At 40.1% G+C, this 22,500-nt stretch overlaps 1 protein-coding gene and 5 non-coding genes across 6 annotated transcripts; 3 read left to right on the top strand and 3 right to left on the bottom strand.

Moving 5' to 3' along the window:
- Positions 1 to 351: 351 nt before the first annotated feature.
- On the bottom strand, positions 352 to 425 carry Trnat-agu (transfer RNA threonine (anticodon AGU)). Its single transcript has one exon. It is a non-coding gene; the product is annotated as a tRNA-Thr (tRNA).
- Positions 426 to 5,221: 4,796 nt separating this feature from the next.
- On the top strand, positions 5,222 to 5,294 carry Trnai-aau (transfer RNA isoleucine (anticodon AAU)). Its single transcript has one exon. It is a non-coding gene; the product is annotated as a tRNA-Ile (tRNA).
- Positions 5,295 to 5,882: 588 nt separating this feature from the next.
- Positions 5,883 to 5,955, top strand: Trnaa-cgc (transfer RNA alanine (anticodon CGC)). The gene has a single exon. It is a non-coding gene; the product is annotated as a tRNA-Ala (tRNA).
- A 448-nt stretch (positions 5,956 to 6,403) lies between these two features.
- Positions 6,404 to 6,477, bottom strand: Trnat-agu (transfer RNA threonine (anticodon AGU)). The gene has a single exon. It is a non-coding gene; the product is annotated as a tRNA-Thr (tRNA).
- A 1,080-nt stretch (positions 6,478 to 7,557) lies between these two features.
- On the top strand, positions 7,558 to 7,631 carry Trnan-auu (transfer RNA asparagine (anticodon AUU)). Its single transcript has one exon. It is a non-coding gene; the product is annotated as a tRNA-Asn (tRNA).
- Positions 7,632 to 13,044: 5,413 nt separating this feature from the next.
- Positions 13,045 to 21,372, bottom strand: LOC137985404 (uncharacterized). The gene is made up of 5 exons (XM_068833024.1): positions 21,251 to 21,372; positions 21,026 to 21,096; positions 17,240 to 17,303; positions 16,141 to 16,449; positions 13,045 to 13,753 (listed from the first exon to the last, which is right to left on the bottom strand). Exons 1-5 carry the CDS (start codon positions 21,359 to 21,361, stop codon positions 13,391 to 13,393), a joined length of 918 nt encoding a protein of 305 aa, XP_068689125.1. The 5' UTR covers positions 21,362 to 21,372; the 3' UTR covers positions 13,045 to 13,390.
- Positions 21,373 to 22,500: the final 1,128 nt, after the last annotated feature.

Below are 22,500 nucleotides of genomic sequence, written 5' to 3'. Positions count from 1 at the left end.
TGAGTTTATTCCCCAGAGCCTCGAGATGATGCCTTTTGTTTTGGATTGAATTTTAATATATCGAAATTCGTCTATTGTGTTACTGTAATTCCAATTAGTCTACATAAACATTAGAAAAACACAAAGGTTTGTATCAAAAGAGGTTGACCGGGAGCCTCGCTTTCTTTCTTGGGCTAGGAAACTTGGCTACAACTGTAAAATGATGTATGTAACTCTATTGAAGAACGAAGAACGATCAGTTTTTCAAAAACTCGTTAACTCTCAAGGAAAGAAATGACTCCAAAAAGATGGTGTTACTCAACTGCAAGAAAGTGCAGCCAGACCATGACAATATAAGATACACTGATCTCAAGGCACCGATGGGATTTGAACCCATGACCTCCTGTTTACTAGACAGGCGCTCTAACCAACTGAGCTACGGCGCCATGCTTAGATTGCGTGTTTGAAAATGAAATCGAAAACATTTATTTCGTTTGACAGAGAAGCTTCCTTTTTTGTACGTACGCATCTATGTTCCCTCCACATTGGCGCATGAAACTCGATCGCACGAAAACAAGAATTGGCCGGTTGGTGTCGTTTTTCTCCCCGCCATCTTGGAAGTTGCAATTCCTTCTGAACGCATCATATCATAGGTGACCTGGCTCATTAGGTCAGCCGGCAGAGCGTGGTGCTAATAACGCCAAGTCCTGAGTTCGAACCTCACATGGACCAAGGCTTCTTCCATCTTTTGTTCCGAGGGAGTGTGGTCTTCAAATTTTTTTTCTCTACCTGTTAGTCTTGTAGGGTAATTCTGCCGTAGGTGATGAAAAGTGCCAGTCTTAAGTTCAGGGGCGGGTCTTTCGTGCTTTAATTTATCGAAAACGTGTCGCTGGGATTTTGTCGGAGCTGTTACCTTCACGAAACTAAATGTTATTTCTGGCGTATGAGCCTGCGAAGAAGCCAGAAATAAATATTTCGACGGCACGAGATACAACAGGGCCTGGGTTCTAGGCCGGGTGCACCATGGGTAGCCATATCGGGGGTATATAAAGCTGCGTATAACACGTGTACCTCATCTAGGCTTCTGAACCAATCTCTTCTTGGATTTTTCTTTAACGTTCCTGTCGTTTGTCTTCTGCGTTATGTCCGTCAGCAAAGACGAAGTGTCCGATCTCATCCGCGAGAATAACAAGCAGTTAATGGACTCGTTCAAAGATTTGTTAGCACAAAGTGTTGGTCAAATCAAGCGCTCCAACGAAGATTCGGCCGAGCAGCAGATGAAAGCAATCAAGAAACTCAAGTATGACGAACCACATAAGTTCAAGAAGAAGGCCAATGAAGACCAGTTTAACTTTAACCGTAAGCTAGCGGAAAATATTGGTACCGCCAAGTCTGCTGCGGAGATTGGTCAGCTAGAGAAAGTAAAGTCGGATCTCGCGGAAGATCCTCGTCCGTTGGAACCCCGCCGTCGACCTCAAGTTCGCAGTTTCAACATCAACCTCTTATGTTGAACGTTCCTGGTTTCCCTTCTCGTTGACCCAATACCGGCACCTGTTTTGCCTGTAGAAAGCCAGGTCATTGGCGCTCCTGTTGCCCGACGATGGCCAAGCAAACTTCACATACTCCTAAATGACTAGCCGACGAAAGGACAACAATCAGGTGCAATCTTTTCCAATTTTCTTTGTAGTGATATGATTTTTGAGGCGGAAAGCTGTAATTCAGATCAGGAGTGTCTCGATGTCACATCAGTTTTTTTCTGACGTCACCCCGCTAGTTTTAGCCGCGGTTAAGGACTCTGAGAGTACTGTTGATATTTCTATTCTCCCTTCAGTTCGGGGAAGACTTTTCAAGTGTATCGATTTCTGGCGTACTTTGCCAGCTTCTCAGTTCATTTTGCATGTTATTAGCCAAGGTTACAAAATTCCGTTCTTCCAGCTACCCACGTCTTTTTACAAAGTCAACAATGCTTCCGCACGTAGTAACAATTCTTTTGTTACCATAGCTCTTAATGAGCTTTTTAGTCTCAACCTCATCGAAGAAATTTTTTGTGCTCCAGATATTACTAACCCGCTTTCTGTTTCGACCCAACGCTCCGGCAAACAAAGGCTTATCCTGGATCTTAGGCACGTTAACACTTTTATCTTCAAACAGAAATTCAAGTGCGAGGACTTGTCTGTGGCTACTCAAATTTTTGACAAGGGTTTTTATTTATTCAAATTTGATGTCGAGTCCGGGTACCACCACATCGAATTTTCCCCGATCACCGGAAATTCCTTGCGTTCGCCTGGGATTTCGGCACAGGGATATTTAGGTATTTTCAATTTTGTGTTTCAGAGCCACGGCCGCTGGAAGTCCGTTCAAGCCAAAGACACCTATGTGGATGATGACCTTGATCAAAGGCTTTCAGTTTCCAAGTCTCTCGGGTTCTAGGAGTTTCCATTCGTTATTTGGCCCAATACTTTGTCTCTCTACGTAATTTTAAGGTTGGTTCTCGCCAAGCCGTCCCAAAATAAACTTATTTGCCTTTACCTTTTGTCTGTTGATGTTGTGTAGTGGAGTCTAAATATGTTATTTCTGGCGTATGAGCCTGCGAAGAAGCCAGAAATAAATATTTCGACGGCACGAGATACAACAGGGCCTGGGTTCTAGGCCGGGTGCACCATGGGTAGCCATATCGGGGGTATATAAAGCTGCGTATAACACGTGTACCTCATCTAGGCTTCTGAACCAATCTCTCCTTGGATTTTTCTTTAATTTGTGTTTTTTGCTTTTGTTTTATGTCCTCCTTAGGAGCAGGCTATTCTCGATTACATTGTAAAGTCCCGTAGGAAGGGCTTTGAGCTTGAGCCTTGGTTCCTACCCAGATTTCCTGCTAATTTTTTCCCCACAGGGGTTTTTTCTGGCAGGTTTTTTCTGGCCTCCGTTCAAACCGCATTTCCTTTGTTAGCGGTTGCTCAGCTCTACTAGTTTTTTGTACTTTAGGTTTATATTGTATTTTACTTATATTGTACGTCGGAGTTGAAGATCCCCAGCCTAACTGGCAGCCTGACTGGCACAAAGCTTGAGAGCTTATATGGGGATGTAGGCCAAGATGGCCTGTTTATATTATCACGGCTTAATGTAACGTCGGAATTGATGTTCCCCAGCCTAACTGGCAGCCTAACTGGCACAAAGCTTATAATGTGAGCTTATATGGGGATTTAGGCCAAGATGCCCTGTTTATATTATCACGGTTTAATGTTATATCGGAATTGATGTTCCCCAGCCTAACTGGCAGCCTAACTGGCACAAAGCTTATAATGTGAGCTTATATGGGGATTTAGGCCAAGATGCCCTGTTTATATTATCACGGTTTAATGTTATATCGGAATTGATGTTCCTCAGCCTAACTGGCAGCCTATCTGGCATAAAGCTTATAATGTAGAGCTTATTATCTGGGGAAGTAGGGCAATATGGCCTGTTTATCTTATTGGCAAATGTAATGACGGAGCTGTTGTTCCCCAGCCTAACTGGTACCAAGACTGATTGCTTATTCGGAGAAGTAGCCTATATATTTTGTGTATTAATTAAAGTGTTGTGGCTCACCAGCCCTACTGGCACTAGCAAACGGCTTGTACTTGCGGAGATAGCTTTATCCTTGGTTGCCTTTTTAGGATTGGTCACGTAGACTGTAAATTGTTTGTGTTATATAGTGTTCGGGTTGGTTCTTGCCAGGCTCTCCGTCTTACCGCATTTGTTTTAGTTGTAAGCGGTAACTCAGCTCTGCTAGTTTTCTTATCTTATGTACTTGTTTGGTTTTTCACAGTTTTCTAGGTGTTCCTTTACTTAATATATTTACGTTAAGATGTATATGAAATTAATCACTTGATGTTTTATATGCTTGTTTTCTATGTATGATTAGTTCAGCTGTCCTGTGACCGCTCTTTAAGTGAAGAGATATGTCTAGCTTTACGTAGTTTGATTGCTTACAATGTGACAGACTTCTTGTAAGGGGTGTTAGGCATTTGTTTACCCCTGTTTTCGTACCCTAGCCTTTTCTGGTAGCCTAACTGGCAATTGGCCTAGATGCCTTGTTAGATACGTTAGTGAACGATTTTCAGTTTATTCCCGGCGCTCAGCCTCTGCGGTCCTTCAGTGTTCCCTGTCCCAGTTGTTCGTTGATCAGAGTTTTATTTAGTTTCCCCAGCCTAACTGGCAGCCTAACTGGCAGCTTTACTGGCAGTCTAACTGACACTAAGCCTGCGTGCTTAAATGGGAGATTCAGGTCGATATCGACCAGATGTAGCAGTTCTTTCAAGTTCTTTTGGTGAACGCTAGTTTATTTACGAGTGTTGTACACTAGTTATTTACCTACTGCTGTATTTATACGTAATTTTAAGGTTGGTTCTCGCCAAGCCGTCCCAAAATAAACTTATTTGCCTGTACATTTTGTCTGTTGATGTTGTGTAGTGGAGTCTAAATGATTGAGTCCTTGGAGAGAGTTGTCGTGGCCTGGAATTCTTGGCTGTGAGATCGGTAGAGGCCCAACATTTTGCAAGCTAGAACTTTTCACAAGATGAATGTTTGAGTTCATCAACACAAAAGGTGAGTGTGTATTTCCCTCAGCCTTGATGGCATGAGTTGAATTCCCGATCAATCGATATATTAATAAAACCTTGACTTGCAATGATGGCATGAATAACCACCAGAGATGTTCAGAAAGCGGCCGACTCTAAGTTTGGCACAGGTGGTTACAGGGTTTGTTCTTTTGCACCATCTTAGATCTGTCTTGCATTAAAAACAATTTGAAGCTGACCAATCTTCCCTTTTTTCCTTAAAAGGTTCTTGGTCAGTGCATTTTAAGTTGATTATAGTAACGGGGGATTAGCTCAAATGGTAGAGCGCCCGCTTTGCATGCGGGAAGTACCGGGATCGATACCCGGATTCTCCACTTTTGTTAACCGAAATTGAGTTTTATCAACGGTGTTGATAATGTAAACTGGCCACCGTACAGAGATTCTAAAAGCTAATAGAATCTCTGTACGGTGGCCAATTTACATTATCAACTCCGTTGATAAAACCAAATTTTTGTATACTGCTTCTCCACCGACGCAGCATCACAGTTTCTTTAGAAACTACCCCTTTCATTCTTTTGTTAACCGAGATGCCTCAATAGACTAAATTCTATTACAACAATCGTCACTTAAGCACGAAATCAGATAAGAGGGGTTGTTCAAAAAGCGCGAGGAGTACCGAGTAACCTGGTTCGTTAGCTCAGTCGGCAGAGCGTGGTGCTAATAACGCCAAGGTCGTGAGTTCGAACCTCACATGGACCAAGTCTTTCTCTATCTTTTGTTCCGAGGGAGTTTGGTCTTGAAATTTTCTTTCTGGACTTGTTGGTTTGGTGGAATGATTCTCGCTTAAGAGGTGAAAAGTACTGGTCTTAAGTCCAGTGGTGGCCCTTTCGTGCTTTACTTTATCGAAAACGTGTCACTGGGGTTTTGTCGGAGCTGTAGCCCTCATCTAACTAACATTGAGTACTTAGAGAAAGGTGTCGTCACCATGAATTCCTGGCTGTGAGATCGGTAGAGGCCCAAGAGTGTGCAAGCTAGAGTTTTCCAGAAAGGTTTTTCAGCTTATCGACACGAAAGGTAAGTGTGTTTTTCCAGGAGTCTTGATTGCATTTGTTGAATCCCCGATCAATAATTGATATCTAATGAAACTTTGTCTTGCAATAATAGCCTGAGCAAGCACTAGAGATGTTCAGAAATCGGATGACTCTAAGTTTGGTACCGATGGTTGTAGAGTTTGTTGGTTAGCACCATCTTGGATATGTCTCACACTGAGAACAATTTGGAGCTGACCAATCTTCCCTGTCTTCGTTAAAAGGTTGTTGGTGTGCCTTATAAATGGGCTATAGTAACGGGGGATTAGCTCAAATGGTAGAGCGCCCGCTTCGCATGCGGGAGGTACCGGGATCGATACCCGGATCCTCCACTCTTGCACCATTCTGAAGTCAACCGAAATACCTCAGAAGTAAAAAATCTATTACAGCAATCGGCAATAGGTCATTTTACAGTTGTTTGCTCAGTGACCTAGGCTATGAATGGCTGCGAGGCTGCCGCTGACCTTGTATTGATACAGACCTCACTGCTTTTATTATGTAAATTGTGTTACTGTAATTCCAATTAGTCTACATAAACATTAGAAAAACACAAAGGTTTGTATCAAAAGAAGTTGACCGGGAGCCTCGCTTCCTTTCTTGGGCTAGGAAACTTGGCTACAACTGTAAAATGATGTATGTAACTCTATTGAAGAACGAAGAACGATCAGTTTTTCAAAAACTCGTTAACTCTCAAGGAAAGAAATGACTCCAAAAAGATGGTGTTACTCAACTGCAAGAAAGTGCAGCCAGACCATGACAATATAAGATACACTGATCTCAAGGCACCGATGGGATTTGAACCCATGACCTCCTGTTTACTAGACAGGCGCTCTAACCAACTGAGCTACGGCGCCATGCTTAGATTGCGTGTTTGAAAATGAAATCGAAAACATTTATTTCGTTTGACAGAGAAGCTTCCTTTTTTGTACGTACGCATCTATATTCCCTCCACATTGGCGCATGAAACTCGATCGCACGAAAACAAGAATTGGCCGGTTGGTGTCGTTTTTCTCCCCGCCATCTTGGAAGTTGCAATTCCTTCTGAACGCATCATATCATAGGTGACCTGGCCCATTAGGTCAGCCGGCAGAGCGTGGTGCTAATAACGCCAAGTTCTGAGTTCGAACCTCACATGGACCAAGGCTTCTTCCATCTTTTGTTCCGAGCGAGTGTGGTCTTCAAATTTTTTTTCTCTACCTGTTAGTCTTGTAGGGTAATTCTGCCTTAGGTGATGAAAAGTGCCAGTCTTAAGTTCAGGGGCGGGCCTTTCGTGCTTTAATTTATCGAAAACGTGTCGCTGGGATTTTGTCGGAGCTGTTACCTTCACGAAACTAAGATTGAGTCCTTGGAGAGAGTTGTCGTGGCCTGGAATTCTTGGCTGTGAGATCGGTAGAGGCCCAACATTTTGCAAGCTAGAACTTTTCACAAGATGAATGTTTGAGTTCATCAACACAAAAGGTGAGTGTGTATTTCCCTCAGCCTTGATGGCATGAGTTGAATTCCCGATCAATCGATATATTGATAAAACCTTGACTTGCAATGATGGCATGAATAACCACCAGAGATGTTCAGAAAGCGGCCGACTCTAAGTTTGGCACAGGTGGTTACAGGGTTTGTTCTTTTGCACCATCTTAGATCTGTCTTGCATTAAAAACAATTTGAAGCTGACCAATCTTCCCTTTTTTCCTTAAAAGGTTCTTGGTCAGTGCATTTTAAGTTGATTATAGTAACGGGGGATTAGCTCAAATGGTAGAGCGCCCGCTTTGCATGCGGGAAGTACCGGGATCGATACCCGGATTCTCCACTTTTGTTAACCGAAATTGAGTTTTATCAACGGTGTTGATAATGTAAACTGGCCACCGTTTAGACAGGTTCCACGACGTAGTAGCAGCACCCGTGTCACGACTGCATTTTCTAGCAGACAATCTGCGCTTGGCACCGTAGCTCAGGTGGTTAGAGCACCTGTCTATTAAACAGGAGGTCATGGGTTTAAATCCCATCGGTGCCTTGAGATCAGTGTATCTTATATTGTCATGGTCTGGCTGCACTTTCTTGCAGTTGAGTAACACCATCTCTTTGGAGTGGTGTCTCTCCCTGCGAGTTGTCGAGTTTTTTAAAAACCGGTGGTTCTTTGATCTTCAATTGACGACTGTTGTAACAGATTTTTGGTGTTTGAGGTATCTCAGTTGACTTCAGGATGGTGCAAAAGTGGAGAATCCGGGTATTGACCACGGTACCTCCCGCATGCAAAGCGGATGCTCTACCACTTGAGCTAACCCCCCATACCAGTAAGTCGATTTTTATAGGGCTCACTAATATCCCTTTAATGAAGGGAGGGAACATTGGTCAACTCTAAGTTGCTTTTAATGTAAAAAAAGGTTTAATTAAAGAAACGAACAATCTAGAACCATCTGTACCGAAATTAGAGTCGGCCGCTTTCTTGAGATCTTTTGTGCTTGCCAATGCTATTACTGAAAGTCAAAGTTTCATCAATATTGATCGGGGATTTAACAAATGCTATCAAAGCTGAGGAAAAAGCGCACCAGTCTTTCGTCACCATGGAGATGAAGGCTTCTTGTGGAATACGGGTCTAGCATGTAAAATGTTTGGCCTCTACGGATTCCCATAACCAGAAACTGCAGCTGACCGCAACTCTGTTAAGCACTCAAGATTACTTTGGTGAACACAACAGCTCCGCCGAAATGCCAGCTAAACGTTTTGGATAAAGCAAAACAAGAAAGGGTCTTTGCTGGACTTAATACGTAGACTTTTTCACTTCCTAAGCAAACATAACGCCACTAGACCGACAGGTCGAGAAGGAAATCTCCTTGGTAAAGTAGGCAGCTAATTAAAGACCACAGTAGCTCGGAGAAAAACATGAAGGAAGCCTTGGTCCATGTGAGGCTCGAACTCACGACCTTGGCGTTATCAGAGCGTGGTGCTGATAACGCTAAGGTCGTGAGTTCGAACTTCACATGGACCAAGGCTTTCTCCGTCTTTTGTTCCGAGGGAGTGTGGTCTTCAAATTTTCTTTCTCGACGTGTGAGTCTCTTGGGGGAAATTCTGGCTTCTTCCTCGACCTTTATCAGTTTTCATTCAACGACTACGGGACTGCGGACCGCGTTGGCAGTTCATTTCACTGCTTGCCCTTGAACATGGTTCATTTATTTATGTCACACTATTTACATAAAAGTAACATAGAAAGAAAGATATAGTCACAACACATGGTTACAAGATAAAATAATTACAGCACAGGTTATAAAATGTGTATGGCCCAGTTTTCATTCAACGACTACGGGACTGCTGACCGCGTTGGCAGTTCATTTCACTGCTTGCCCTTTAATACTTTTCTTTTCTTTCATCCACTTCGGGACTGCGGACCAGGTTGGCAGCGTTTTTAAGTAGGACGTTTGGTGGGCCGGGTATTCTGCAATTGCTCGGAGCTTTCCACAAGAAGACTTTTTCATTTCATCAACACGAAAGGTAAGTGTGTTTTTCCAGCAGCTTTGACGGCATTTGTTGAATCCCCGATCAACAATTGACATCTAATGAAACTATGATAGCCTGAGCAAGCACAAGAGATGTTTAGAAAGCGTATAAACTTTAAGTTTGGTACTGATGGTTGCAGAGTTTGTTCATTAGCCCCATCCTAGATATGTATTGCATTGAAAACAAGTTGGAGCTAACCAATCTTCCCTGTCTTCGTTAAAACGTGGTTGGCGTGCCGTATAAGTCGTCTACAGTAATGGGGGGATTAGCTCAAATGGTAGAGCGCCCGCTTCGCATGCGGGAGGTACAGGGATCGATACCCGGATTCTGCACTTTTGTCAAAAGAGATGAGTCAAAAGACTAACTTTATTTCTATTTCAACAATCGTCACTTGGGCATAAAATCGGATACGACCTGTTGTTCAAAAGCACGGTTGCTGAGAGTTTTAGGATCACGTTTGTGTAATTTTTTGTGCTCTTTGACAAGCCATAGCTATATTTGGCACCGAAAGCTTCAGACGAACCTTGTAAGCTTTGTGACATATTCACTTATTTGACAAGTCAGTCAGGTGCTACGCCCGGGGTACGTAATCATATACCCAGGCTGTCATCTCATCGTCCTTTATTCTTCAAAGGAAATGTAATTATTAGCTTGTCACAACTCAGCAAGAGTATATTTAAACACCGGTTTTGAGTAGTTTGGGAGAGAGTTGGCTGCCGGCAACGGCAGAGTGCTGAAGTTCCACGCCAGAATAAAGAAGTTAAAACACTAGCCTTAACACTCAGAGTGACTCCATCAGTGCTAAACTCTTTGTTTAGCTTGTAGCATATTTTTATGTCACCTTTTTTCTTAATGAACTAATTTTTTTCTTGTATTTATAGAATATTCACACTGTCTCTTTTTCACTTGATAATGACGTCCGAGAACGTCGAAACGTCGTGTATTTTTTAGCCGTGTATTTTTAACCGTTTTTACGAAATTTCTTAAATGTTTTTAAGAAACGTTTTTTCGCAATTTTTTATAGCTAAATGTTTCAAAAAGTCGCTTATTTTTAATGTTTCTTATAGACACCCGAAAAACTCAGTCGGCTTCAACGGGATTCGAACCCATGAGCTGTGCGAGGTCGGTGCAGTGCTCTACCAGCTGAGCTATGAAGCCACTCAGTTGGGAGGAGATCAATTTGTTGGTGTCATGTGTTGCGATAAAAGTACTAATGAAGGAAAGAAGTTTGTGTTGCTTAAATGTCCTGATAAAGTCCAAGGATCACTTCTGTCTTTCGTGTATAAGCCGCATTTCAAATGCCCATTTCGGAAACTGATTGCCTATCTCGATGCTAGTATATAATTTAAACGTTTTATCGGAATTGCCTCCTGTTAACAGAATGCTGCCCGACATACAAATTAAAGGTCACAGAAAGAAATTGTTTCTGGTGTATTTGTAAGCCATTTTTAAACTCATGCGATGAAAACGATAAACAAAGTTCAGTTAAGACACTGACTCAGTAACATGAACAACTGCATCGCAAGAAAGTTCCAACGGGCAAACTGAACTTTATGCACGGGCTTTCGAGAAACATCCTCCCTGATCGCAGTTTCCCTAGTACTTTTCCATCTCTGCCTGGATACATATGTTCTTTAACAACGCCAAGGGGCCACTTACCCCGATGATAAAAGGCGTCATTAAGAAGGCCATTCGTAGAATTAAGGCGCTGTAACACTACGCAATTTCTCTTGCTACTTGTCTCGCAATTTTGTTGCGACACAAGTTGCCCGTTGCGATACAGGTTGTTTGAATTGTGTTACACTTGGAAACGTTTCTTGTAACTTGTCTCGCTCGCGACGGTCACAGACAGCGCGGAGGACTGGCACTATAAACAACATAAATTAAAAAAAAAAACGATGAACAGGCCATTTTACAGTTCTTTGCTCAGCGACCTAGCCTATGAATGGCAGCAAGGCTACCGGTGACCTTGCATTGATACAGCCCCCACTGTTTTATCATGTAAATTGTGTTGTTGTAATTCTAATTAGTCCGTATTAACATTACAAAAGCACGGAGGATTGTATCAAAACAGGGTCACCGGCAGCCTCGTTTCCATTCCAAGGCAGCTACAACTGTGAAATGGTCTATTGTGCTTGTAGAAAAAGGAAATATTTTGCTTTACTGGTAATAGCCGATTTGTCAACTGAAGACGAAAATGGGGACATCCCATCAAGGCGAAATCGCGTTAACTGGGTCAGGCCCTGGATGGCAAGAAGGGAAGAAAGAGGGGTTTTTCACCAACTTGCGAGGGAGCTTGCTGTAGAGGATGCTGGCGGATACAGAGATTTCTTTACAGTTAACAGCCAACAGTTCGAGTTTTTATTCAACGCAGTTTCACACCGAATATCTAAGCAAGATACAAAATTACGATCAAGTATCAAACATGCTGAGAGGCTTGCTGTCACGCTGAGATATTCGGCGATAGGTGAAACCTTCCAAGTCACTAGAGTACTCGTTTAGGATCAGTAGACCTATGATTTCCTCCATTGTCATCGAGTGCGTAGGTTATGCAACACTTTCCTCATCTCCTCTACTATCATATTAAATTGCTGTGAAAGGGTTTGCGAATCAGCAAGTTTTATCTTCTTCTCTTTGTAAACTGCTAACGAAGTATTCCAAAGCGATGGGCGTTCTTTCAACGCTTGAATGAACCCTTTCTTTTCCTCATCTGTCACTTTGGAAGCTGTCGTGAGTTCAGTCGCCATTTTGTCTTCGAATAAAACCTCACGTGCACAAAAAGAGCAATTTGACTGGCCAATGCCATTAAACGTTGCGACATATGTTGCAGGGAAGGTGTTACACTGCGCAACGTGGAAAAAATTCCTTGCAACGGTTGCGGAAAGTAGAACTGACTTCTACTTCTACTTTTCGCAACGATTGCGGCAACAAAAAGTAGAATCAAACATTGCAATAACCACTTAAAACTGTGGAGGAACATAAAAGAAATACAGCAAAAGGAAGGAGAAGCATATGGACTGACAAAAATGGACAAGATTGAAACGGATTGCGTTTGGGTAATCTTGAAAAAAAGTGTGGTCCGACAGTTTTTTAAGTTTATGGCAAATTGCATAGATAAAGGTAGTTTTTGCTCATAATCATCTTGTTTGTGATGCAACGATAATTTCATCAGTATAGGAATTCCACATTACCAATTTCGAGCTTTAAACGCGTGATCAACTTAAGATTTCCCCTAAATACCCTGATATAATGTGACGGCCCTCTCAGCCACTTTCTCTATAATTATAAATTCACAATCATGGAGTCAAGAAGAGCCTCCTAACAGCGCATAAAATCATGGCAATCCAATAGGCCCTCACGGAAGCCGTAGACAAGTGACTCACAACCGCTTACAACACCATACTAGTCATACTTGTTCATGCTGGTATAGGATTAGAAGTCCTAGCTCGTATCTGCTCGTGCTCCTTCTAAGCTTTTGATTGGCCCATAGGCTGCGACAACAATACCGCCCGGGCTGAGTTATTCACGGGAGTTTAGGGCTACACCTGGTTTTAATGTCCACGGAATCTGTGGATTATGGCCTCACTGAACCCAGAAGAAGCACGGACCCGGCCTGCCTCAAACTGAATTTTGCTGCAGTTTTTCACTCGGTCACTCTTCACCATGCCTAAATCTTTGAAACTGTAAGAACATTATGATTTCTGTAAGTCTCATGTTAATAATATTCAATCAGAAAGTTTTCTGTCATGCTTTCCTTGTATTGAGGACATAACTGTTACCTGTTCTAAAACTCCTTGCGCAAAGGCAAGTAAGTGAGACGACGAGGCCGAGTGGACTAATCATTAAGTAAGCTCCAAAAGAGAAAGGTCTCCGTAGCAAGTTGACACCACAGGGTTGAAGGCTTTCTATTTTTTAGAGTACAACAATGAGAGTAGGATTATGCATTTTAAGGGTAGAGGCCATTTTCAGTCTTTGTTTTAACATACAGTAAGGCAATGACGGAGTTGAAAATTGGTACATCTCTTCTAGGTTAGATACATTGGAAAGCCATTTAAACCTCTCTTACAATGAAGGCTGAAACAAGTTTGAAAACTTCCTAATGCGTAAGCATATTTTGGCTACACCGATTGCTTCCTACAAGAACTCTTTGCTACAATTTGTCATTTCAGTATATTTTTAAATTGCAGCCCTGATTCCACCACCAGCTCGGCCTTTTCCAATTACAGTACAGTGTAAGTAACTTGTGAAGAGTGACCATCAGTTCATCACTCTCAAATATTAAAGGAAGGATTCTTGAGGAGATGAATTTAGTTCTTGATAGTTGTCAAATCCACTCTCCTCTCCAGTCAGAGGAATAAGGTGAGGCATTGGAATATTTGGAATATTCACTGGCATGGACCCCAGACTTTGTGAGAAGAGAGGATTTAAAGTAGGTGAAACAACAACGGCGCTCCTTTCATCAGGTAAGCTTTTACTGTCGGTTGACACTGTCTTTGTAGATGATGATGTCGCAGTTTTCTGTTTAGGGGTTTTTGTCCTTGGTTTCTTGGCCGGAGGTGCTTTTGGAATCTTATCTGATGAATACTTTTTCATTTCCTTTTCGTATCTCTCTTTGTCCTTTTCATACATTTCATAGTAGACCTAAAATTGAACAAGATATGTATACTTGATTTCAGCTGATGCACAACTTCTGCCAGAGTGCCCAATAGAAATACCAAAAGTACAATGTTTTATCAACTGAAGATTTGACCAGGCATTTTATTACTATATAGTTTCGTACTACACGATGGTGTAACACCCTTCGGATAAAATAGCCTAATGGTAGATTACAATGCGGTTACTATGGATACAATGCGGTTTCTATAGATTTTATTGTGTAACAAAAGAGGACTTCGTATTTTTCAACAGAAATTTACTGGGGTTTCTACACGAAGATACACGCTTGTTATGCTTGTCAAGAGTGGCTACATGAGCCCCATCTAGCCACTCTTAACAAGCACAACGAGCTTGTATCTTCTTTTAGACACGCTACTTAAAATTTCTGTTGAAAAATTTCAAGTCCTCTTTGGTTTCACAGTAGAATCTATAGAAACAGCATTGTATCCATACTAACCGCATTTTAAAATTTAAGTTATAATCAGCGTACTGTTGTAATTTAACATTAAGCTATTTCATCTGAAGAGTGCTAAACCATCGTGTAGTACGGAACTATACAGTATTAAAATGCCTAGTAAAATCTTCAGTTGATAAAACATTGTACTTCTGGTATATATAAACTGGATCATTGGATAATGCAATTCAAGAGTTTTCATTGGCTTAGCCATCATGGTAATAAACCATGCTCTGCAAAATGGTAAACGAGTGCGTCATTTTTTTGGGGCGTTGTCATTTTTATTTTAGTATGTTTTTCTATTTTTTGGGGACGTTTTTGATATGATAAAACAATTATTCCAATTATATTTAATAATAATTGTTTTAATATACATTGCTGGGTATCACATTTCTAAAATGTGTTTCAGGGTAGTATCTGTTGGTAAACTGTACAAAGATCCAAGCAATTCATGATTTTTACTCACATGGTCAGCGGCTATATTTTTAAATAAAACAAAAACGGTTGCAAAAAAATAGGGCTTAAGGACGGTGCCTACTATTGTTATTGTGCATAAGTTCTGCGCATCTTGAGATTTCCTATCGGCGGTGCTTATTAATACAGGGATATTTTTGCAGAGAAGGCAGAACTTAGCAAGAGGTATCCAAAAGGAAAATTGGAGGTAAGCATGCATTTTTAAGAGATAACTAAGCTTCAATTTGGCAAAGAACGCCATACATTGCTTTGCATTTTAAAGCTTTTTACAAATATTGTTGATTAATTATCTTCGAAAAATGCGTGGTTACCCCCAATTTTCTTTATGGATTTCAATACACCTTATTTCAAAATGGCTGCCATTTAAATATTCTTTTGTTTTTATTCAAATAAGCCCTTGATGCCTCGTTCTTAAGCTTAAAATTCAAAAGAATATTTTATCTTGAACGAGGCAACAAGGGCCAATTTGTATCCTCATAAATCAGTGGCCATTTTGGAATAAGGTGTATAACACTTGTTAAGATCTGCTTTTCCCGCACATTTAGGAACCCGCGCAAAAATACCTTTGAATTAGTAGGCACCGTCCTTAACCTGTTGCCGAGTACATGTAAAATCATCTGGCCTTAGCAGAGTAAAGTCTATAAGTCTCACTCCTAGAAGTTAATGGGTTAAAGGGGTCATAGTTTGCGAGTGGATGTAGAGATTGTTAATTCCTAAAGGTTAGGAACTAAGCTCTCATTACTGCCATTTCTCTTTTTGGGCCGGGACACTTTAAAGACATGTAAAAACCAAGAGTACAACTGAATGTTACTGTAACAATAATAATTTCATTGTTTATACCATGAAGTAATTAACTGTAAACACTGCTGGCATCAATAATTTATTCATTTATCATTTCTATCTTTGGAGGCATAACTTTAAGCAACTACAAAATGTGAAAAAAATTAGATAATCTCTCATCTTTTGGTTGAAATGACTTCCAAATTCTGAATAAAAGTAATGAATGAATTATTGGAAATTGTTTGTGCTGGTAAATGCGAACAATAGAGGCAAATTCGATTAAAACAGACCAAAATAGTAAATTTCCCCTCCACTTTTTTACATCCTGTACATGTAGCCATATGCCATTCACCACTCAACATTTGGCTGCAAATGATTTTGACAAAACACCTGATATGAAAAGTCAGGCACACATTGAACATATGAGAGGAAAACTCTTCCTCTGCATTTCAAGTGTTGAAATTGGACATCCCGATAAGTCAGATACCACCAGTATAGAATACATGTCTATTGTGTTTGGGATTAGGCTTTGTTTCCATTGTGTATATCTTTGCGCCTTTTGTTTTGTGAACCAGTCATGAGACCCAATGCAATAGCAGTGTCCTGACCCAAATATTAGTAAACAACAGAAAAAGAGAAAAGGAAACTTAACACTTAGGCTTGCCTTCTTATCATCTGTTGCTAAACTCTTCCATTCCTTTGCTAAGGATTTTGTTAATTCATGATGACCAATATTAGGATCTTTCTGATCATCCTGCATGACTGTTCGCTGTTGTTGACAATACATGAGAAAGGCATTAGCTGGTTTCTTGGGAGCATTGGGGTCTCTGTCCTTGTCCCTGTCCTTTGAACTCTCACGTTTCCTACTTTTCTTCGTAGCTGGAAAGTCTGGAGTCATAAACTCACCAGTAAACAGTGCTGGGTGGATTGGCTTAGGGAATGCTTCAGAGACTATTTCTGAGAGAAGCTCAGCCTATAGAGCCACAAAAAAAAAAGTAATGATAATATGTAAACCTTTGCAATAACAAATTTTTCTATCACAAAGTTAGTAATCATCATTAATTTTCAAGTTCTTTTATGTGATTGCCATGATGACACTAGAAAATGTTAGTGTCTACAGTGAGTGAGACTAATGAGTACAAGTTCTAGAATTTTGATTACTTTGTATCTGTACTGCACACCCCGGTACGGTCAACTCGTCCCAGCAAGTTGGTCTGCGACAATTTTACATCAAAAAGTTGTTACTAGCAGAAAGTACAAGTTCATCAAAAGGAAATTGCATTACTTGCTTTTTGGCATTTACTGTAAAGGCCTTCCACTAGAAAAAAGTGGAAACACTAGCAACTCATTCAAAACTGGCACTGAAATGAGAACTTCATCCCATAATAGCTCATTTTCTGCAGATTGGAACTCATATTATATGCTTGCATTTGTACTAAATATGTAGAGCACGACTTAGAGAATTAGTACAAGTTGTACTTGTTTAATCGTACTTGCACATCTTGCCGATGCTAACATTCTCTATCAGTGACTACTACAACAACAATGATGGTAAAGATGATGACTCCCATAATGCAACCAATGTTAATGATGATGATCCCCATAATCACCATGAGGACACTGATTTATAATAATAATTACATACTCCTGAAAATGGAACATTCATTGTGAACTCTTTTGGTTATAGATATTATTAATTAAGTGCTTTCTTGAACCAATAACTTTTATACCAGAACTATAAGTTCTGTTGAGAATTGCCTAACCTGAAAAGGTGGCGGCACATCTCGATAATCATCATTGTAATCATCTAATCTGTCTTTAAGGAAACTGAAAACAAAACACTGGAGTAAGAGTAGCATAACTTAAGGCCACATTTCCTAATTCAACCGCTGCCCAGCCATCAAAACTTTGACATGATAAAAAGGTGTTGGAATGACTTTTCAATGCTAAAAATCACAAAATTACTATGATATTAAAAAAAGTAAAAAAGGGAGCTTTTGGTATGTTAATGACTGGTTTTGTTATTGGTAGGGTTCTACCCATATTCCTAACATCATTGCCATCTTGAAAAGGTAAGTCACACAGCGTACAAATTTAGTAGGGGTTTTGTGATCCAAGGCCAAGTCACACACAGCATACAAATTCAGTAGGAGTTTTATGATCCAAGGCAGCATACAGTCAACTCCGGATAACTTGACCCTTCATGGGAAATTGAAAAAGGGTCAAGTTATCGGGAGTTGGAGTTATTGGGAGTAAGGAGTTAAGCAGCAACCCTTTAGGATGATGTAGGCACCGAAGTAAAATGTACCTTAAACCAATGAAACTTGAACTGGACTGACACATTTTGTGTAGTGCAAAAAAGGACAAAGATTACAGGGCTGCTTAAATGTTTTGGACTGCAGTACACTGTTTGTTTTGATTGTCACATACTGACAGAAGTGATTCAAGTTATCGCAGGTAAAAATAAAGAGAGAATGATCTGAAGGGGAACAAAAATTGCTTCGAGTTAGAGGGAAGTTAGAGTTATCAAGGGTTCGAGTTACCAAGAGTAAAAGTGCAGTAAATGTATAATGGGAATCCATGGCAAATCAATTTGGGTTCAACTTAGTGCAAAGTTCGAATTAGCGAGGGTTCAAGTTATGTGGAGTCGACTGTATGTCACACCATAGTCGACTTGTGTTCTATTATAGCAAAGATATTGTTGATTCCCTGTTAACACCCTAATGAACCAGCAAAAAACTAAGTGGCTGCCGAAGAATAGTGTTGCATAAATTTAGAAACTGTCTCATTATAAAACTGCTAGCCGGGCCCAGCATGTGCCCTAGTCAGGTAAGAGGTGATAAGAACCTCAAACTGTGCATTAATTTTGTGTTACGACAAGAAGAAACATGAAATGTCGACATGAGTCTTTGTTTCTTCGACCGGCAATCTTTCGTATTTGTTTATTTTCATCTCCAGTCCTCTACTTGCACTCAACTCACAAAGAGGTTCTGTCAAAACATGGCAGATGCTTTGGGTTCACTTTTATGTCTGTTTTCCTCTTTCTGGATGAAATGAATTCATCTCATCGCCCACAATGCTGCGACACATCCGGGACTTTTCCCCGCTTTGCAGCATTAAATTCGAAAGCTAATTGGGGAATTGTACAGAAAACAATAAAGAAGGTCGGCCGAAAGCCGGGAGAACTGCTTGAAAATTCGATTGACCAGTACTTCATTGATCTTTTGTAATCACAAACGGAGTTGTCTCTTGGTTTTCTCTTTTTTAGTCTCTACACTTTCTTAATAAAAAGTCGAAATAAAAATTTGTTAATATCCTTACGCATAAACTAAACAAAGTGAGTGCTGTAAAGAGGGTAAGCATGAAAAGCAAAACCGAACAATCGATCGAAACCAAGCGGATACTCCCAAGGGGGCTTCAGCTTGCTGTAGAGCATGAGTCAGTGCTTACTTCGTGCTCTTACTACCTTGTAAAAATAAAAGATTTGTTAACTGCTTTGTAAAACTGAAATCAGTTAGTGTTAGAACGCAAGCCACTCGGTTGTCAGCATCGCTTAAAAACCGTGTTTTCTAAGTTTTGAAGAGTTATTAGAGCTTGCGATGATGTCGAGAGCATGCTCACTTATTCGGTGCAAAAACACGGCTGTAAATTAAGATGGCATTGTTAAATTTTTGATATGACTTTGCGCATCTATAATTTCGATTGACACCGACTTGAGATCAACTTCACACATCTAAGATTTTGATTGACACCGTCTCATTTCCGGCGGAGCAACAGAGCTAGAAACTGTTAACCAATCGCAGTCAATCAGTTCTCAACTTGCTAATCTCTGATGCCCGGTTTTGAGAATTTCAGCACTGCAAGTACATGTCGCCAAAGACAATAGCATTGTTGGCGATGTGCATTTCAATTATCAAGATGCTTGTGAAGAAACTTCCCAAATTAAATACTCAAGGTCAAAGAAAACTTAAGTTTTTTGAGAATAAAAATTTAATTGAACGCAGAGTTCCCTAAGATCGATCGCGAAACATTACAACAGCAACAACGATGCAACAGACTAATGATTTGAAGGTCCATCAGGAACCCTCCACAGTTTCAAGGCCTGCAAATGGTAATGAAGACAGTAAATCCTACTGAAGTGGCTAACTTTGTCGCCACGTTCAAAAGAGTTGCCATGTTTTGTTTGCATAGAAGTCTGAAACTCTACCAACTCAGAACTGAGATATGCGTGTTAAACTGTCAGTAGCCAGGGTTTAATAGATGTCATACATTCACTGTGACTGGGAAATTGTCAATGTGTGTTAAGTTGGATCTGCAGAGTCAGTAACTCAGTTCAGTTGACTTCGTGATTATCATGACTTAATTCTGATTCTAAAAAGTGAATTAGCAATGCTACAACTTTCTGTGTATCAAACGAAATAGGTTACCACTAAAACAGAGTAGTGCCTCAGTTAAAATAAAACTCATTGCTCTTAATTCTAATTTCAGTTACATGTAGATTGATTCATTGATTGATTGAGTAATGTAAAACTTGTTAAACATAATGTAAAAGTGCAAAGGTGCTCATATCATCTCTGTATTCCTTTTCATCCTGCCCAAAACATGGCTTCTATGGTCCATAATTTTATAAATTGGCCCATAACTTTTCAAAGCCAGGGGCCATAGGCCCATTTGTTTATTTTGGCCTCCAAATCCCTCTACACTAGGCAATTTTTTGCTCAAGTAGTCTTGCAATTTTGTTGGGACACAAGTTGCATGAAAAATTGCCCAGTGTGAAATACCCTGCTACAGACATTTCCATGCAACATTAATTTTTAGCAGTAGAGAATTAGAAATCAGTTCTACTTTGGGCAACGTGTCTTGCATGCTACAACAAATTTTCAATCATTGCGTTGTGTAACATCTGTCCTGCAACTTGTGATGCAACGCTTTGTGGTACCAGCCACTGAAAATGTTCCTTTAACCTCATGTGATCACTGAAAATGAGACAAGTTGCAAGAACTGTTGCCTAGTGTAACACCCATCACGCCACTTGCTTCTTAATGTGAAAATTTTCGTCCCAACAAAATTGCGAGACAACTTGCAGGAAAATTGCCTTGTGTAAAACTGGCTTAAGACACCTCACCCTCTGCGCACAAATGTAATTGAAAATTGTGAAGAGATGTTCGAGTGTATAAAGGGTTATTAAACAATAGATTACAACGACATTTACTGGGGTAAGTTGTAATTCGCCCGGGTAGAGCATCCGATGGGTGTTACATACAGTACATGTAGGTCTTCAGTTTGAATCTACCCTAGTACTCTAATTTTTCAGTTGCCCTATTCACAGATCACTCATTACAAACCTTGATAAATAGTAATGCTAAACTTAGGCCTTACTTGGCCTAAAAACGATGTTTAGGCTTACGGTTAGCCAATTTGAGGGTTTTGGGTTGCTTTAGTACAGTTAAAACAATGACCTGTAACGAGTCACCAGTGGAATACGACCTGTGTTTTGAACCTCAGCGCCCGGAGCAAGCCAAGCAACAGATTACAACCACATTTCCTACCTTCTCTGTTTTCGATAGCGTTTTAAGAGTGTCTTAACATGGTAAATGCGATTGACTAATCTTTCGTTTTCCTGAAAGAACAAACAACAATTTCCACAAGCTTTCTTGCAAACACTACTTGAGAATATGTGCACTACAAATAAAGAAGTTGCTCAAAAACGAGGTTTTTAACAGTAAGAAAAATGTAAGAACATTGTTATTACATAATGCTGATGGATTTACTACCTGTTCGATTTCTCTGCAGTACGTAAGCAGAGTAAAATATTTTCCTTTCCAACGAGTTTCTTGATCCGACGCTATATATGTTCCAATATCTTGATCACCATCATCCGCCATCTTTGTCAAGAATTCCCAACTTGTACCCAGGCCTTCTTAAAAGTTTCTTTGCTTCGTCTTTGGTATATCAAGACGCTCTATGTGCGTAAACTGGGTTGGTACGTGCTAATTTGTTAAAGTGAGGGGTCATGTAAATCACTTGAGGGTCACCTAGACGTCGTGCCAGCAGTGGCTCTTTTGTTCACATTTTCACACGTTGAATTATTTGGTAATGTCCTGTCCCGTTAAGAGGTCTTTTACTTTTGGAGGTTTTGGTAACAAATTCAGTTCAAAGATAACAAAACTAGCCTGCAAGCAGGCTCTTCTGTTGAAAATAGCGCGCCTTTGAAATTTTGGGGCTTGGTTACTAGTTTCGAAATCGACCGCGCGACATTTCAAAGGAAGAGCCTGCTTGCGGGCTATAATAAAACACGCTCTTGAGTAAAACTCACTCGTTTCTTCGTTAAGTTAAATAGTCTGCCAAAAAACTAACTGCAAATTTCTCTGACGGAACGTTTTCCTGCATTTCATGCATGTCTTGCAGTTGCACTAAGCAAATGTTTATTCCACACACTACATTGAATGAACTACTGGGAAAAATGTTAATCGTTGGTCGCTTTCAGAGTTAAACAACGTACTTTTTCGCAAAGAAACTTCCGTCTTTCTTTTTTAAAAATTTGTCTTAATATTTTGAACTGAATATTTACATTTCATTTGTCGAGCCGGGAAGCCTTTTGTATTCGGGTTATTGAACCAAGAGCCGACTGGAACACTTTGAAGGTGATGAAACTGGATTTTCCTACAATTGTCTGAGTTGGCTGTCATCGGATTGCCATACGGTTACTTTGTATATTTTACAGGAAGGCATAATAATAATAATAATAATAATAATAATAATAATAATAATAATAATAATAATAATAATAATAATAATAATAATAATAACAATAATACAATAATAATAATTTACATTTATATAGTGCAGACCTCTATACAGATATATTCAGTTGCGCTTCACAATATTGTTAAAAGTAAAAACTCCGAACTACGAAAGACTACGAACCTATACACAAAGTCTAGTTAGAACTAGTTAATCATATATCAATGATATATAAGACATGAATCCAAAAACTATTTGAAAGCTTACTTAAAATAATGAC

The sequence above is a fragment of the Montipora foliosa genome, chromosome 14, assembly GCF_036669935.1.
Source record: "Montipora foliosa isolate CH-2021 chromosome 14, ASM3666993v2, whole genome shotgun sequence".
Taxonomy (NCBI): domain Eukaryota; kingdom Metazoa; phylum Cnidaria; class Anthozoa; order Scleractinia; family Acroporidae; genus Montipora; species Montipora foliosa.
The sequence above is the reverse complement of the archived record's forward strand: the minus strand, read 5'-3'. Positions and strand labels throughout refer to the sequence as shown.